At 37.9% G+C, this 17,237-nt stretch overlaps 7 protein-coding genes across 7 annotated transcripts; 3 read left to right on the top strand and 4 right to left on the bottom strand.

The window, feature by feature from the left end:
• Nucleotides 1-576: 576 nt before the first annotated feature.
• CBG13152 lies at nt 577-1,857 on the bottom strand (the record flags this gene model as incomplete). Its single annotated transcript, XM_002646709.2, has 7 exons — nt 577-751; nt 799-912; nt 959-1,048; nt 1,099-1,246; nt 1,289-1,446; nt 1,491-1,586; nt 1,631-1,857. 7 exons carry the CDS (start codon nt 1,855-1,857, stop codon nt 577-579), a joined length of 1,008 nt encoding a protein of 335 aa, XP_002646755.2.
• Nucleotides 1,858-2,579: 722 nt separating this feature from the next.
• On the bottom strand, nt 2,580-3,176 carry Cbr-rpb-4 (the record flags this gene model as incomplete). The annotated part of the gene is made up of 3 exons (XM_002646708.2): nt 2,580-2,828; nt 2,871-2,980; nt 3,101-3,176. The coding sequence occupies 3 exons, from the start codon at nt 3,174-3,176 to the stop codon at nt 2,580-2,582; spliced, it is 435 nt and encodes a 144-aa protein (XP_002646754.2).
• A 325-nt stretch (nt 3,177-3,501) lies between these two features.
• On the top strand, nt 3,502-4,766 carry Cbr-mtch-1 (the record flags this gene model as incomplete). The annotated part of the gene is made up of 6 exons (XM_045242143.1): nt 3,502-3,552; nt 3,600-3,774; nt 3,819-3,925; nt 3,975-4,112; nt 4,188-4,542; nt 4,588-4,766. 6 exons carry the CDS (start codon nt 3,502-3,504, stop codon nt 4,764-4,766), a joined length of 1,005 nt encoding a protein of 334 aa, XP_045095076.1.
• A 608-nt stretch (nt 4,767-5,374) lies between these two features.
• Nucleotides 5,375-6,952, top strand: CBG13149 (the record flags this gene model as incomplete). Its single annotated transcript, XM_045242142.1, has 3 exons — nt 5,375-5,578; nt 5,629-5,833; nt 6,786-6,952. The coding sequence occupies 3 exons, from the start codon at nt 5,375-5,377 to the stop codon at nt 6,950-6,952; spliced, it is 576 nt and encodes a 191-aa protein (XP_045095075.1).
• Nucleotides 6,953-8,252: 1,300 nt separating this feature from the next.
• On the top strand, nt 8,253-8,926 carry CBG13148 (the record flags this gene model as incomplete). The annotated part of the gene is made up of 2 exons (XM_002646705.1): nt 8,253-8,501; nt 8,552-8,926. The coding sequence occupies 2 exons, from the start codon at nt 8,253-8,255 to the stop codon at nt 8,924-8,926; spliced, it is 624 nt and encodes a 207-aa protein (XP_002646751.1).
• Nucleotides 8,927-9,027: 101 nt separating this feature from the next.
• On the bottom strand, nt 9,028-13,212 carry Cbr-insc-1 (the record flags this gene model as incomplete). The annotated part of the gene is made up of 14 exons (XM_045242141.1): nt 9,028-9,149; nt 9,200-9,480; nt 9,528-9,630; nt 9,689-9,842; nt 9,885-10,130; nt 10,189-10,288; nt 10,854-10,954; nt 11,000-11,094; nt 11,140-11,330; nt 11,377-11,515; nt 11,549-11,693; nt 11,810-11,850; nt 12,966-13,076; nt 13,122-13,212. The coding sequence occupies 14 exons, from the start codon at nt 13,210-13,212 to the stop codon at nt 9,028-9,030; spliced, it is 1,920 nt and encodes a 639-aa protein (XP_045095074.1).
• A 582-nt stretch (nt 13,213-13,794) lies between these two features.
• On the bottom strand, nt 13,795-16,226 carry CBG13146 (the record flags this gene model as incomplete). Its single annotated transcript, XM_002646703.1, has 2 exons — nt 13,795-13,968; nt 16,152-16,226. 2 exons carry the CDS (start codon nt 16,224-16,226, stop codon nt 13,795-13,797), a joined length of 249 nt encoding a protein of 82 aa, XP_002646749.1.
• Between the last annotated feature and the right edge of the window lie 1,011 nt (nt 16,227-17,237).

Genomic DNA, 17,237 nt, shown 5'->3' with positions numbered 1-17,237 from the left:
GGCTACAGTATTGATTTACTAGGGAAGGCCCCAATTCGGGTGTGGCGATACGTGACCTATATCATCGGATAGCTGACAGTTTCCTGACTCTAAATCTGTTTTCTAAAAGGGCTCTGTCAGTGTTGTTTTCGAGAAAATTGGGTAGAAAGTTTCGAAAAATACGTGTCAATTTTTTTTTATTCCGACAATAGAACGTATTTCAGGAAATTCGAAAATTTGTTAAAAACCCAAGCAGGTATAACACCATGTTGGTTCAAGTTAAATGAAGCTGATGACAACCGAAGGAGGATGATTTTCTAGCTTCAATGTTTACTTCCAAAAAACCTTGTTGGGGTGTGTGTTGTGCTAAAAAATTGGCTTTCCTCTGAAAGTAGAATTTATGAACATTGTTTATTATCTAGTAATAAATACAATCTGTAAAGTGGGCTGATCGAAACAGGGTAACACAATTTGAAACCAGTGAGGTGGTGGATTTGATCCTAAAATTGCTCAATCGGGCTGAGAAGTTTTTCCGGATTCTTTAGTCATGCGAAAGGTAATCATAATTTACAAGATACACATTTTGAACGATTTTCACTATCTCTTGATATACTGCTTTTCGGTTTCTTGGTGATTGGGTCGCGGTGGGATACGCGGATTGGAAGCACTATTGGATCGGAAATTCTGATTGTTTGCATATGGCATTGCGGAAAAGTGCTGGAAGTTTGGATGATACATATGGTAGTAGTTTACATGGTTCATCTGGTTTGTTCTGAAAGCTTCTAACTGGAAGTGTTATCGTCTACGTAGGAGACTTACTGATGAAAGTTTTGCATGTGGTTCAAAACCGGAGGCATAAACTGCCGGAATGGGATTTGCATGATATAATGAAGCATATTGGGTGCAGGTGCCAAGAGAATCATTCTCATGAGTCTGAATATAATTTCTGTGTAAAAAAAGAAGACAAAAGAGATCTTACGAAAGTGCGTTCATAACATAAAATTGACTTCGAGTGCTTCTTGCTGGATTTTTGGTATCATAAATGTCGACGATGGAGACCTGAGCTTCTCTAAAAAAACCCCATATCGTCTGTATAAGAATAGTTCTACAAAAACAAACCTTCCTCTGCGTGGCTCAATTGAACCATTCTTCATGTTGAAGGTGTGATTTGCCAACAAGGTTCCTTCTGAATAATGACAGGCAAAAAGGTACAGAAGTTGAACGACTGTTAACTTGCTCGTTTCCTTTCTTCGATGCATAGCAACGGCTGAACAAAATTAATTGACAGATATTTAAGCTTTAAACTCACTGTTTTCATCTAGAGGATGCGTAAATTCATGACCAACATCTACATCGTCCCATGATTTGACTTTCTGTGGGTTGAACATTTCGTTGTGACTTTCATACAAATTGGGTACGATACCATACCATTGCAGAGCATGAATCAGTAGAATGGTCAATGCATACCTAAATCATAAAAATGTTTGAACAATTTCATACAAAGTGCGTACGAGTTGGGAAATTCACGGAGATGATCATTCGGATCTCCCTCTGATCTGAGCCATGTCTTTATAAACGTTACAAGAATCACGAACCGATCATCGAGCCTGAAAAAAAATCTGATTCCCAAATAATTAGTGGTAAAACTAACTGGCAGTATGCATTGATGAATTTGGCAGCCACACACGAACTAGGTGGGCTGGTACAGAATATTGCGCTAAGATCAATTGCAATGCCATTCATCTTGAACTTGATGATAGGTACTTTGGCACTCGATACAAACGACAAATGTGTGATTCTATTATCACCAAAGAACTGTTTCAAATTCCGATTGTGCTGTAAATCACGATAAACGGATTGGAGGACGGTGACCGGCATTCTGGAAAAAAAAGATGAATGTTCTTTTCTGAATGAATATCAAATTTTCCTCCCTCGAAATTCGTGATTTTCCTCCAAATTCCAAATTCAAACAAATGCATAGATCCAAATCACTATTATTCGAAACGCATTGTGTGATGAAACTACCGAAAACTGCGACACGATCAATCCGAACTCCTTCTTCCAATTGATTTGCGATCGTTGCTGAGTTCAGATAATCTCGAATCAGTCTAATGTACTCGTTCCGGGCTTTCATCATATTTTCTGACTGAAAGAATTATAATAAATATTAGTATTTCTCAATGTTTTTTTAATCACCTGTTTTTGATTCAAACTAAACATATGTATCTCTTGACATAGCTGCTTCACAAATGGATTATCATTTTGAATCTACAATTATTATCTTTTGATTAATGAATAAATCTTGTATAGTGTAAACCATATTCACTACTTGTGACAGCAAATGGGCAGGTGCATGTTTCAAACCATTTGCCATCTGAAAACTTTTTATGCGAACGTTTTAATGAAACCTGAAAATATTAGTCGACGAAACGAATTATGAGAAGAGCTCATTGAAAAATATAAATAGGAGGAATTTATTTATCAATTCTTATTCAGAACATGAAGAATGGTGAGAGAGTGCGAGATCCTCTGTCAAAACAGTGGTAGATATAATCATAAGATACAATTAATGAATTGATTTGATGTTCAGAAAATTGAATTCACTGGAACGTTCTCTTTGACTGAAGGTCCTTGAGCACTTCTTCGAGCTCTGACTCTTCGATTTTATTTTCCAGTGATGGAACGAGTGCCTTTGCCTCTTCGGCATTTTCTGGGCAGAGATTTGCGATTTGAGCAACTTCGAACTTGTGAAGATGTTTCTCGGAGAAGATTGCACGGACTGCACGAATTGTTTCACGATTTTTGAATCGGGACATGCGACGAGCATAGTTGAGAGTTTTGATGAACACCTGGACAACCTATTTTTGTAAATAGTTCAATTATGGTCGTACCTCGCTCATTTCCTCAATTTCATCTTTTGTCTCGTTCGATTGTCGTCGATGTTCCAAGAGCAAGTAGACTTCAGCAGTCAGTAGAGCATCGCAGGTGTTCAGCTCGAATTCTGCAACACATCCAGTATTATTTTTTAAAGAATGATGAGAACGTATAGATTAAATATTTTAAAGTCGAAACCTATTTGATAGAACTTCCTGATAACTTCTCCAACAAATAAAAAGCTAACCTTTTGGAAACTTGCACTCGGCGGCGTCTTCTTCAACTTGTCCGTCGGACTTTTGATTTCCTCCACCAGACGACATTTCTGCAACAATTACATTAATTTTTTACAAATTGAAAGTGATATTTAAAATGCTTGATCAACGAAATCAAGCAAAATTTTGTGAGAAAAACAATTTTTGAGCAAAAAATGTGTGACTTCGAAAGTGTGCGGCGATTGCATGTCTCTGGCCCCGCCCAGTTTTCCCTGCCGCAGTTGTTTGTGGGTTGCGTCAACTTTTGTTTGTTCGCTCTTGTCAGATGCTTTTTTCAGCGCAATTGCGAGATAATTGAAGTTTTATCAACTATTTGATATTTATTCGATTAAAAATGACTCAAGATGTTTCAAGAAACTAATTTCAGATAAATATGGCTGAAGGAAACCAACAGGACGCTTTTCTTGGACTCGCTCCAGAGGATGTTAGTTTTGTTGAAACGTTTGCTTAATTGAACTTCTAATGTTTCAGGAGAAATTCGCTAAGAATCTCATCGCTAAGCTTGCTTTGAGTTCGCTGTCATTGCCATTGACAGTCACCCGAACCCTCATTCAACTTGGCCACGAACCCTTCCCGCTGTCGACTGGAAAGACCCTCATTTGCGCTGGAAGAAATGCGTATTTCCTCCCAAATGCTTTTAGCTACAGTATGTTCCAATTAAACGCAGCACATAGAGTTTCTAATTTGCAGTGAAGCAATTGGCTGACACTCGTGGATACACCACATTGTGGACCGGACTCGATTCAGCCATCGTTTCATTGGCCGTTCAGGGAATCGCCTCCCATCGTACTCAACAGGTAATTCTTGTCTGGTATTAAGTTTTGTAATTTACAATCGGAATTTCAGTACATCGACGAGCACTACCCGAATATTGGAGGACCACTTGTTAATCAAGACAAGGAGGAAGATGAGCTCACCGATGCTGAGTCGTTCCGTAGAGTTTTGCGCAACGGCTTCCGCGACTCGGTAGTTCGTGTTGTCGCGGTGACTGTTGCCAGACCATTTACAGGTTAGCTGACACTCAATACTCGTGAGCCTTCCATAACGAAAGTCTTTCAGTCTGCTTCATTCGTCAAGTTGCTCAAATCATTGGCAACGAGACCAAGTACGCCACTTGTGCTCAGGCATTGGGAATTATCTGGAAAGCAAGAGGGCCCAGGAGGACTTTTCAGTGGACTGGCTCCACAAATTCTCGGAGAGCTACTCGTCATCTGGGGAGTTCATCTTGTGACTCACGGAATCCAAAGAGCAATCCTTCGAACCGAAGTCGGAGACACCAAGCAAAAAGACGAGTCTAAAGCCAAGGCTGCCAAGGATGTGCACAAGTTCATTCATACTGCAGTTCCATTCGTCGTCAACTCTTTCGGCTATCCATACAGTGTGGTTTCCAGCGTTATGGCTGTTGCCGGATCTGGTTGGTTTCCACGAAAATAGGAGTTTCACCCTTTCTTGTTTTCAGGACTCGCTGTATCATTCCTGCCATACTCTCCATCTTTCAACAACTGGCATGGAGCATGGGACTACCTTCGTCCAACCGGACTGAAGCGTGGAAGTCGTTTGTTCCTCCGTGAACAAGTTGGAGCTGTCACAGTTGGACCAGACCAGCAATTGTACGCCAGCAATTCATACTTCGCATAAGAAGCCTGAACCAAACAATCTCAATTTTGATTTAATGTATTTTCATGCATCTTATTTTTTCTCTTAACCAGTCTCGGTTGTTTTAGAATCAAATCTCATAGAACGAACATGTTCATGTAATCCTCATAGCCCTCCTCATTCACCGCGTTTTTTTCGTAATTTATTAGCTTTAGCTTCGACATAAATTATTCATTATTCGAATCGAATTTAAATTTGACCTAATCATCTAAAGAGCTCATAAAATTCAAACCTCGAGAGGCGAAAGTGCGTCGTTAATCGTCATCTCTCCTTCACACTGAGCAGTCATCCACCCCATGCATGGTTACACGGAATGGAGACGGCAGACAACGAGACTGCGGAAAAGTCATCACATCTTCAAAAAACGAAGCATTCTGTCCGATTTTCGTATCCTTTCTCAATTTCTTTCACTTTAATTTTGCCGATTTTAATCTTCCTGATGTTCTCGACATTCTTTTTTCAGATTATTCTATTTATTAACTGAAGTCCCAATTCTAGCTTAATCTGGAAGTTATTTGTTTCTTCTGGATCTTTTTCGATTCAAATTTTACAAAATTGAGCGACCCAGGAATTCGTTTTCTACTGGGTTGATGTGTGTTGGTCTTATAAACGCACAAACTCAATATGTATCTCCTCGGAACGGAAGACCTGGTGTACCAATGGGACCTGTCCTCGATGACATTGATGCGGAAAGAGCTAATGTTGAGCATTTACGCCAACGTTCCATTCAAGAAATAAAAAGAGCAATAAGGCAACGAGAGGATTTCGAGAATGACAGATTGGAGGAAACCTTGGTATTTATGTATTCAGCATTCACACCGCCGATTTCCTTTGTTAATTTCAGGCATTTGCCGCAGTGGCAGCGTCACATCCGATTACTGTAGCCAGGGCACTCATGCAGTTTGGGTTTGAGCCATTTGAAATGACTGATGGCGAGAAATATTATTTCTTCGGACCACCTACATTGTTCTTCCCAAACCTCTTCAGCTACTGTAGGAAAAATGGGAAAAGGCACTCCATACTTGTGGCCGGGCCTTCGCCGGTCCTTCGCGGGTCCTGCCATCGTTTCTTTTAGAATCAACATTTTGAGACCAACTAAATCAGATATGATTTAACTCAACGAGTACTACTTGTCTATGAGCAAAGTTATAGACAAAATAACGGCCACTTTATGACTTGTAACTTTGCCCATAGACAAGATATAGTTTTTTGAATAGTACCATTTTGTAGCTCTCGTTGAGTTTTATCCTATCTAATTTTGTTTGTCTCAAAATATTGCTTCTAAAAGAAACTAGGGCAGGGTCCGCCATAGCCTGTTTTTGCCTACCAGAGACCCATTTTTAACCCGTTTTCAAGTATTCAAGCAGTTTTTAGTGGAAAATTGCTGGAGAACGGATGAACATCGAGAGAAAATATGAAAGTAAAAAATATTTTGCTAACTACGATAGCCCGGCAAAGGCACGGTTCGCAAGTATGATCGGTTGCATTTGATTCAATTTCAGTGAAACAACTCTGCACGACCAGAGGGTTCCTTACTCTCCTCACTGGTCTTGACTCAGTGAACTGCACTCGTTTCTTTTCATCAATAACCGATAGCGCGGTCTGGAATGTATGATATTATATTAAACAATTTACCTGTTGACACATTTCTGATATATTTCACGGGAATTGAGACAATTGACATCAAAGCTGACACTGTAAGAGCCCTTCTATTACAGGTAAAAAAAATTGGTCGAAGTTCAGAGGTCTTCCGACAGAGCTACGGAATGTTATACTTGGAACATTTATCACATTCGTCTGCCGTCATACTGTGAATCAGATGCTCTTCAACTATTATTTGAAGTACAAAGAAAGAGGAGTGCGAGATCCAGAAGTTGAAGTTATTTATAAATTGGTGAGTGGAAATTTTAAAATTTCTAATCTAATGTTATTTTCAGTATCTGAATACAATGAACAAAATCACAGAACTAATTCTCAGTCCTGTATTTTAATGTACCATAGGATGCCCTTTTGAAGTGATTGCCAAAACTAGAGCGATCGCTGGAACAATGCTCATGGATCGAGTTCCTTTCTACTGTCGAGACCATCAAGGAGCTTGGAATTCCTTGAGCCTTCAAAACGCTCATTTCAGAGGATGCAGCTGGTTCTTCAGATTAGCGATCGCTTAATACATTCTAATTATAATATAATTTTGTATGTATCTCAATTCGGAAAACTTTATTTCTACGGTAACAAATAAACTTTTTAATACTTTTCCAATTCTGAGAATTTGTGATTTTGTTTTTTTTTCTCCGTCGTATTCCGAACCCCGCGGACATAAATAAAATTGGTTTCTGTTTCTCTGACATTGCCATGGGGATAGCTTTTTTTCGCTTTTTGTCGCCAGGCAACGCAGCTCAAGTCACAAGATTTGGAAAGTCGGAGCTATGAAAGAGGGAAGTTTTGTGGGCGTGGCCAACGGCTCTCGTAACGAAAATCACCGTAACCTAAAACTTTCGGTCCTTTTTTCTCAATTACTATTGCTTTTTGAACTTTTTTTTGTGTCTTTTAGAATCAATATTTTCTGACCAATTTGTAAGTCGTCGAATATCATAGAACTTGACACGCCTTACAAAATGATACTATTTGAAGCCCATAGACAAGACATAGTTTTTTGAATAGTACCATTTTGTAGCTCTCGTTGAGTTTTATCATATCTAATTTAGTTGATCCTAAAATATTGACCCTAAAAGAAGCTAGGACAGGGTCCGCCATAGCCCATTTTTGACCCGCCAGGGATCTGTTTTTGGCCCGTTTCCAAGTATTCAAGTAGTTTTTAGTAAAACATTTTTTTGGAAAACGGACGAAAAGCAAGAAAAATATGAAAAAAAAAGTATTTGATAACTAAATACGGTAGTTCGGCCGTGGTCGAGGACACCAGATTTTCTCTTCCAAAGCTTCGTTTTTGCATACTATGAAAAATATATTGAAAGCTAAAAGTAAGCGAGAGAAAATCTTCAACCTTGATAAACTGGAATTTTCGTTATCGAAATTATGAATATGTTGATCTAGCATTTAGATAGACGCCCGTTTATAAATACAATTCCAGTTGTAATAATGAAAGCACCCACGAATCGATTTTTTTGACCATTGAATCAAAAATTGTCCTCTTATCACCAACCACATTTTCTGACCGAAAACCGATCTATGTCATCATTTTAAACTGACCATCTGCTTTTCGTCGCACCGTTTTTGATGACAAAGAGCCCTTTCCCTCCATAATTCTATGTCTCTGTCCTTCTTTACCCTTTTCCTCCATCCCTCCACATCGATTCTTCATCTGCGTCTCTGACCTCTTTCTGATGTAATCGCAAAACGTACATGTATCACATTCTCCTTCTTGTATATAAACCAGTGGAATCGACTGATTCTCACAGTTTTATTGGATTTGTTTTCTTCTGTTCAAAATTTATTTTTTATTTCAGAATAATGGCGTATTTGGAGCGTGCATATTTCGGACTTCAATGCTTTTGGGGAGAATCGGCATGGGCCAAATTGAAAGGAGTTGTGGTCACAAGAGTTGGATATGCTGGAGGAAAACAACCAAATCCAACGTATAAGAACATCAAGGATCACACCGAAATCACTGAGATCACCTATGATCCAAAAGTTATCGACTACTCGAAACTGCTTGCTTTCTTCTGGAAACATCACAACCCAGCCGAGCACCGAAAGAAGGTAATTTTCTTTTCTAATTTTAAAGTCTATTTTGAAAAGTTCATTTTCAGCAATACCAATCCGCCATCCTTTATGTGAATGATCAGCAGAAGAAGTTCGCTACTGAAACAGTGCAACAGAACAAGGAGGCACATGGAGACATCGAAACTTATGTCGAACCACTCGACAAATTCTATCAAGCAGAAGATTATCATCAAAAGTACTGGTTCCGTCAGAAGAAAGCACTTTTCGATGAACTGGGTCTTCTTGATACTCAAGTCGCCGAAGGAGAATTGGCCACCAAACTCAACGCCTACTGCGCCGGATTCTTGAAGTTTGAGGATCTCGAACGTCTTCAAAAGGAGTACGGATTGTCTCAATCATTCGTCGACAAGGTCAAGGAGTACGCCTTGTCTGGTGGAGATCCAAGAAACTGTCATGCTTGAATAAATGTACAAAATCTCTTAAAATAACGTTCAATAAAATGTTCATCACAGAAAAGTTTTGGTTTGTTTGACAAAGGAATAGTAAATACAGTAAATTGAGTTTAAACAGCACTTTCTGATTGGAACTTTGTTTCCAATTTGGTACGAATACTATTACAAATCATATTAAACGGGTTGGATGTATTGTTGTCATCATATAACACATTGCTGAGAATCGCGTAGGCTGAAAATTGCAATTTTAGAAACTCGAATGTTCTTCAAAAGAAAACAAACCATTATTATCATACAAAGCTTGGAGACCAACATCGCTATTGGCTAACGTCCCAATGCAAACTGCAGCTTTGTATCTTATTCTTCTACAGTAGTCCCCATGCATTGGATGTGTGAGTGAGAGGAATTCCAAGAGAACTGGAATTGAGTTCTCCTCAACCATTTGGTAATCCAGATGGCGTGCGGCAAGACGGGAGAAGGCTGTGACAATTTGCTCTTGGACAAAAATTGTGGCACAATTTTCTCGGTTATAAGCAGAAATGAGACGGCAAATTGCATTGTTTCTTCAAGAAAAAAAACTTTAAATGATGGGACTAACCATGTGACAAACCTGTACATGATATCAACACCATTCGGATGCTGAAGGGTTACATTGTTCAAAGCTGCCGTGGCCAACAACAAGGAGTCTCCAGACTTGCATTGATCAATCAAATCTTTAAAAAAGGCTCAATGAAATTAATGATGAAAAAAAATGAAAGATTCGAAACAAACCCAAAAGTCTAGAGATGATAGGATCGACGTTGTTCAAACGAATAAAAGCAGATTGTGGATTCGTAAGTTGAGTCAATATCCCAGCCGCTTCTACTGAGCAAATTGAAGATGAGATGGACAGAAGGCGATCCACCACAATATCCAGTCCTCCTTGCTGCAAATATTTAGTTTTGCTAGTTATCTATAATCTTCTTACCGTAAGCAAAGCAAGTGCACCTTTCGAAACTCCACATAATATCGCTAAAGTTCTCAACAGAAATCGAAGAGTGTTTTCTTGAGGTTGATCGTTCTTCATAATTTTAATGACAGAAGAAATGCAGTTCTTTTGAATAGCTTCTAGACAAAGTTCATCCCCAAATAGACAAATATGAATGAGATGTTCGAGGCAAATTGGGGTCAATCGATCTTTTCCATTGGTTTCCGATAAATATTTTCCAATAATCTGAAATTTTAGATAAGCTCGGGGGTGAACAAACTTGAGCAAAGAATTTAAGACTCACCCTTACAAAAACCAGTAGAACAGATTCGATAGATTTACGAAGGAGAATCGCAAAAAAGTTTGTCATGTTGTTCATGTCCATTATTCCTTTATCTCGATTTCTGAATTATTCAGTTTAAAACAGATGGAATAAAATAAATTACAAGTGGAGGGGTACTGTTGGAGAACTGCTAAATAAAAGCTGAAGAACGACCGACGGGCCATTGACGGACTGTCGACGGATCATTGGAACCCCTTGGAAAATCGACTTGAAAGTTTAGATTAAAGGTCAGCTAGAAATCAAGATTTCATTCGCCCACTAGATTATATTAGAATGATGAGAAAAGCTAATTTTTTTCATATTGAGCCGAATCAAAAATAAGTTGTTGAACGACTGCTTAATGTCAGTCAAAGAGGCGCTGACTGTCCGATGACCGCTGGGTGGCGGACCAAATTTCTGCAAAATAAGAAATTTGGTAAGAATTACTTTAAAAAATTATTACAGCATAAAAGTCATAAAGGTATATGGGAATTCAAAGAAGCATTTCTTCTTATAAAATTGAAATCAAATAGTAAGGCTCGGTTGGTGAAAAGTGGCTCAACGCGCAAAGAGACGGACCGGCGGTCCTTTTTTTCGGCAGTACCCCCACTACCGGCATGTTAAAAGAAATCAACAGTGAAACTTACTTTTGTAGTTCTTGAACATTCATTTTCAATCTTGCTATTTCCGTTTTTGGAAGATAGTTCGTGCAGGGAGATGATTCCAATAGTTGAAGGAATACTGATGACTACAAAAGTAAAAAATATAGTTGTATCAAATTTTCCATTTACACCTTTGCCAACAAATCTCTGCAGATACTCGGATCAAGAGGAGACGACAAGAGGGTATACAACGCTGAAGATGTTCGGAGAACATGATCCATTGTACCTGAACAAACAAATGTAATTTCCAGAAGTCGCGAATTTCACCTACTAGCCATTCTGGCGTAACTCGGCATTCCCGAATCATCTTCCTCTTTACTTTCTTGCCTCACAGAACACAACGATCTTCTTTCCACCTGATCCCCTGAACATTGACCAGAGTCCACACTTGTGATGCTATCCGAGCGAGTACTGTATGGAGATCGAAGAATTGTATTTGCACTGTCAGTACTTGTATCTATTCTGAAAAATAAAAAATTAGATAATGGCTATCTAACTGCCGAATAACATGTTCATCGCTTGTTTTACATGAACTCCATTAACAGTAACTGTGTTAGATCTGGATGAAGATGGATTTGGTGGAGGAGGAGGAGAGAGGATACTGTTTTTATGGTGTAGAGATTGTGAACTTGCTGAATTAAAACAAACTTTATTTTATTGAAGAAAATGAAACCACCTACATTTCATTGAGCTCCGTCTCAAAACTTGAAACTGTTCATAAGATGGAGGAGCTGTTCGAGGAGTTGGCGTTCGACAGACAGATGGAGAATTGCTCTTTTGACTGAGAGCTCTTGAGATATTTCCTCGGAAGCCGGGCAACTTTATCTGAATTCTTAGACACATGTGTTGCCAATCAGAAAGTGAGGCAATTAGGATAAGATTTAGTGGGGTGACGAGAGGAGAAAAAAAAAGAAGAAACATTTAAAAAAAAGCGAACTCACATTTCGAATTATTGCATCTTCAGTGTCAGTTGGGCAGGACTCTAAAAACAAGAATATGCTGGGAAAGACCGAAGAATGGAGGTTCTAAAAACTTTTAGAGACGTTTCTATTTCTCATATGAAGAGAAAAAGTTTGAGCTGATGGTGGGAGCCAACTTTTTTCGCTACAATTCACTTTTCTCAAACCGAAAGGAATCTTAGGGTGAACATGTAATAGACGGGCCCCAATTCAGTCAAGTTTTTTCCCAATTCCTATGCAAGACATCAAAAATGTGCTAACTAACAAAACACTTTTGATATTATGATAAATAATTTATCAGTTGAAAACTTTTTTTTATATTTGACATGAACAGAAATAAATTGGATCAAAATTAAAAGTTAGGAGCCTTTCTATTACATTTTTTATGTTGGTATGGTTTTCGTTTTAAAGTATTCAGATGCTCACTTTTGGGAATCCATGGTGGTAATGACATTGAATAGTAATTGAATAAACTTTTATTATCTTGTTGGATTAGAATTGATCTCAGTTTTCAGCTCTTTGTGTTCAAAACAAACTTTGATGAGATTTTTGAATGTTCCACTTGAGACTGCTGCATAAACCAAAACAACAAAAAATACATTTCAAAACATTTCAAACTGCATTTTCTAATAGAAGCTCAGCCATACCCTAGATTTTGAAGTCAATTATCTTGATTTCTGTGAACGCTATCAAAAATTAGTGAACTGACAAAATATTAATCAATGTATCACCAATATTTTATCAGTAGGTAAGTTTTTGATATCTTTCACAGGAATCGAGATAATTGAGCTCAAACTTGACGGTTTGGTTAGCTTGTATTAGAGGAAATAAGGTGTGTACAAAATGATCAGCAGCTCACTATCAGCAAACTTTTGAATTCAAAGTTTTCAGTTCAATCAACAACATTTCGTCCTCGAAAATTTATGAAAAAATTTCTTGAAAAATAGTGAAAATATGAACTTTTCTAGACGAAAACAAATTCCAGAAAAAATTAGGTCATCTTTTGGACGGCTTTTATTATTTTTAGATTTTCTGAGTATTCATTAACTTTTATAAAACTTCAACCTGGAAGAATAGATTTATACTATTCAAAGTATTCTTCATTGGTTCAGAAAACTAAAATGATCCAAACCCTTACCTGCATGAACAGATGAACACAACGTCGTACTACTTGCATCTCGTTTGTCTCCAAAGTTATTATTCATTGTTTCTGAAATCGAATTGTGTTCCAGCAACTGAGGAAGACTTGCTGAATCAAAAAAAATTTTCATGTTTTAGGAATTTGCCTCCCTACCTGCACAATCATTAGCTACACTCCGAAGTCTCGCAATCCGCCTTTGAGGTTTTGGAGGAGCCGAAAGGTTTCCCAGTGAAGTGGATAGCATTGATTTACTAAAAGAGAAAAAAAAACATAATCGTAAAGTTTAAGAACCCTTTTGATTACCGAAGAATCATTATTATACTTTTCTCTATGAATTAATAGGATACTACTCTCCAAGTTGGATCAAATTACAAACTATCTCTTTATGCCCCTTTCCGCGCGGTAAATATAATTTTCGCACCTAGCAATAGTCCTACTGTTTGCGTTTTTGATTTGATTTGTGGCCGAGATGAAAGCTCAAATGAAAGAGAAAGAGGCTAATCAAAATAAGACAATTAGTCTTGAAAAAAAAACAAAAAAACAATTCAAACGAAGAATATTGATAGAAAGTAACAAAATAAAGAGGTAGAGAGTTGGAAAAGAGACATGCTCAACAACTCGGAGAACCCATTAATTATGTGAGGATGGCGGGATGAGGTACCACCTGTTCCAATCCAACGAAGATCTCTTTGGAACTAGAAAATTGAGAAAAATGTGGAAAATAACGAAAACTAAAACTGTACACTATTACGAAGTGAATAACCGCACCCTGTACGGTAACCTGACTCCTCGGGGCAAATGAACAACAAATAACACAAGCTCTCTCTCACCTGTAGCCGACCGAGATTTTCTTGGCTCCATAAAATTCCTCATCGGGCAATTGTACAATTGATTCAGGTGTTGGAAGAAGTGGTTTTGCATATAAAATTGTTTGTAACTCGTCGTCTCGAGCGTTTGCAAGACTTGTCAGCCATTGCTGTTGGAATCGGGTTACTGTAGGCTGAAAGTTTTTAAAATTTTTGTGATCTCAAATGATTAACTAGAATTTTTGGATTTCACCTAGATCTCGTAGATTTCATGATCACACGTAGTGGGACACTGCCAAAAAATTGCTAAATAACAGTTCAAGAAAATTGGCGAATAACTGTTACCGTAAACCAACCCCCCCCCCCCCCACAAACAATCAGGTTTGAGCTCAATTAACTTGGTTTCTCTGAGAGATATTTAAAGTCTGTCAACTAATGAAATATTGGTGATATTATGATAAAAATTTATCAGTTAAAAATGTTTTGATACTTTTTGAAGGAAACGAAATAATTGAGCTTTAAGTATAGTTATAGGTAGGCACCGCAATGAAAGGGGGCGGGGCGACCAAATTTTTCTCCCCTTTTCAGAAATCCATCTTTGAAGGCTTGTACCGGGCGTTAGAAACCCATTATTTTTTTGGTGAGAACTTGTCCCTATGTAATCGACTACGCTGAATCCAATGAAATTATCAGTTCTTCGATAACTTTATTATTTTGATTCGAAAACTTCGAAAAATAGAAGTGGGACTGACAAAGTGGACTAAAAGTGTTGGATGGAAGTTCGCGCCATTAGATTTTTTAATGGATTCTGATAGTTTTTGAACTGGGGGATTGGATTTTGAAATAAAATCAAAATTCTAACGACGCCCTTGTTTCACAATTTTCAGCCAAAATTCCAGCTAAAATAAATAAAAAATTTCAGCGATGACCCCAATTTTTTTTTGCATATTATGGTAAAACTAAGTCTTGTGTATACTTCTGCCAATTTTCAGAAAGATTGGATACCTCTAAGTAGTTTTGATACTCATCCGAAAATTCCAAACTTTCAAAATTTTCAGTTTTTGGAAGTTTTGAAGGTGACACAGGTGAGCGCCACCGATTTTCTTTTCACCATAAGATTCTACGCAAAATTTGCCACTAAGAGCAATTATAATTAAAAAATTCTATCGACGCCCTTAATGTGTTATACGTCTGTTTCCTTATCTATCATGGAACAACTTGTAAAAAATAGGAAAGAGGCAACACCGGAAGGAGACGGCAGGCAATGAAAAGTCGTCCTTTCCTCACTCTCATCTATTGATTCCAAGGGAAGTGCAGCGGTGGCAGACTGGTTAGTGGGCGCGCGCACCGATCTGAAGACCGAAGTTCGCATCTCCCATGGGGTTTTTTGTTTTTTTTTCCTTTTTTCAATGGTTTTTTCCTTTTTTCAATGTTATAAACTTATTCTTTTCGTTTTTTTACCCTAAAAACTGCTTTTCCGACAAACCATGATGCGATTTTGATGAAAAAACAGCGCTCGGAATAGCGCCACAATGAAACCGCGCCGCAGCTAAGCCCCGCCCACTTTTCTGCGCACCGCAAAAAAATGAGGAGAAATTCAGTACATTGAGGTCTGGTATAAAAGGGGCTGTAACTCGGGATTGAATGAAGATTTTTCCCTGAAATTTTGGGAATGGACTTCTATAAAGTAGGAGAATACAATCCAACAATAAAAACTGGGAAAAGTCTATTTTGAAAATTTTGTTGTGGTGCCTAGTTATAGGTGCTCCTAAACGAGATATCAAAAATGTGTCAACTGATGAAATGTTTGTGAAATTATGATAAATAATTTATCAGTTGATACCTTTTTTATCTTTCATAGAAACTGAGATACATTGGATCAAAGTTGAAAGTCATAACAGGTTTTACGGTAGTTGGCAGCCGAAAGAAAACCGACGGGCCGTTGCCGGACTGTTCGCGGACAACCGGAACGCCTTAGAAAACCGACTTCAAAGTTTTTTTCATTGGAATTCAGCCGGATAACAATGTTTCATGCTCCCAGATTACCATTTTTTCTAATGTAAGGATTTTGAATGTAATTGGCCACTATTATGAATTTAATTGCTCTCATAGAAGCAAACCCTACAGGTCTCTTTGAGCTCAATTATCTCGGTTCCTATAAGAGATATTAAAAATCTGTCAACTGATAAAATATAAGTGAGATTATGAAAAACATTTATCAATTGACAAATTTTTGATATCTTTCATAGGAGCCGAGATAATTGAGCTCGAAGTGCACGTTGGCTTTTATTAGAGCAAATACGGAATTATGGTAATTGATGTACAATATCACACAATTACAGTAATCTCACTGAAGAACTGGAACTTATAAACTAACTTTTGGAGGTTGAGGAACTGTATCGAATAAGTTATCATTTTCCAAGGAATCCCAGAACCGGGCCAAACGAGGCATGTTCAGTAGAGCATCTAGCTGCAAACAATAGGTTTTAGTTTAAAAAAAAAAGAACAGGGAAAGAGAAGGAAAAGGGAGGAGCAGAACTAATTATTAGTTCCACTTTTGTTTTGGACGCTTCAAGTATATTCATAATTTTGAAAGAGATATTGTCTTGTAAGAAGTGTTGGTCACCCGTGTCTCTTCTTGTCAATGCGCAATATTATCCAAGTGGGAAGCCCATCGGGACCTTGAAATAGAGAACAAAGTGAAGAAACACAGAGAAGTGAAGGTGATAAATGATGAGTTTCTCAAAACAAACAGAGGAAGACTTCTCCGGATCAGTTCATGCGCGAAACGAAAGAAAAGAGGGAGATGAATCAAAATGATGGGAGGAGACGGAAGAAAAAAAAACGAAATGTCAAAAAATTTGAGAAGCAAATATGCCAATTGAATTCCGGTCTGGCGGAAGAAGCGTTGAACACGTTTTCGGGGAAGAGAATGCAAATCAGCTGGTGGTTTACAAAGAGCCGAGAGGTCACCTGGGGGCTCTCGGAACAATTGGTGCACAATGAGCAGAGATAAGAAACGAACTTGATGAGTGAGTGGGTTGTAGAGGTACAAACATTTCGCGATGGAGTAATTTAATGAATTCCGATTTTTCAAACTTCTAATCAGTTGATGTAGGAAGTCAACTTTCTCATATTTAGAAAATTTAACAACTGTTACAGCCTTGAAGTTAGGCTCCGACCAGAATTCGTATTATTTTTAATACATCAAACTTCGTTTATTGAGCAATAAAGAATTCAAAAAAAAACAACGCAAAACCTCGAAAAATCGCTTGAAATGCGAAAAAATCTCAGCGATGATTCGACAGAAAAATTGAGTTTTTTTTTCTACTTCTGTGTTAAATTTTCGGACATTTTTAGGTTTTCGGCAATTTTCAAGAATCATTTTTCGATTTTTCTGGTTTTTTTTTTCGAATTTTGATGGAACGGTGTTTGTGAAGGTTACTGTAGATCACTGTAGAAA

This window comes from Caenorhabditis briggsae (assembly GCF_000004555.2).
Source record: "Caenorhabditis briggsae complete genome, chrII, whole genome shotgun sequence".
Taxonomy (NCBI): domain Eukaryota; kingdom Metazoa; phylum Nematoda; class Chromadorea; order Rhabditida; family Rhabditidae; genus Caenorhabditis; species Caenorhabditis briggsae.
This window is presented reverse-complemented; position numbering and strand designations above follow the sequence as displayed.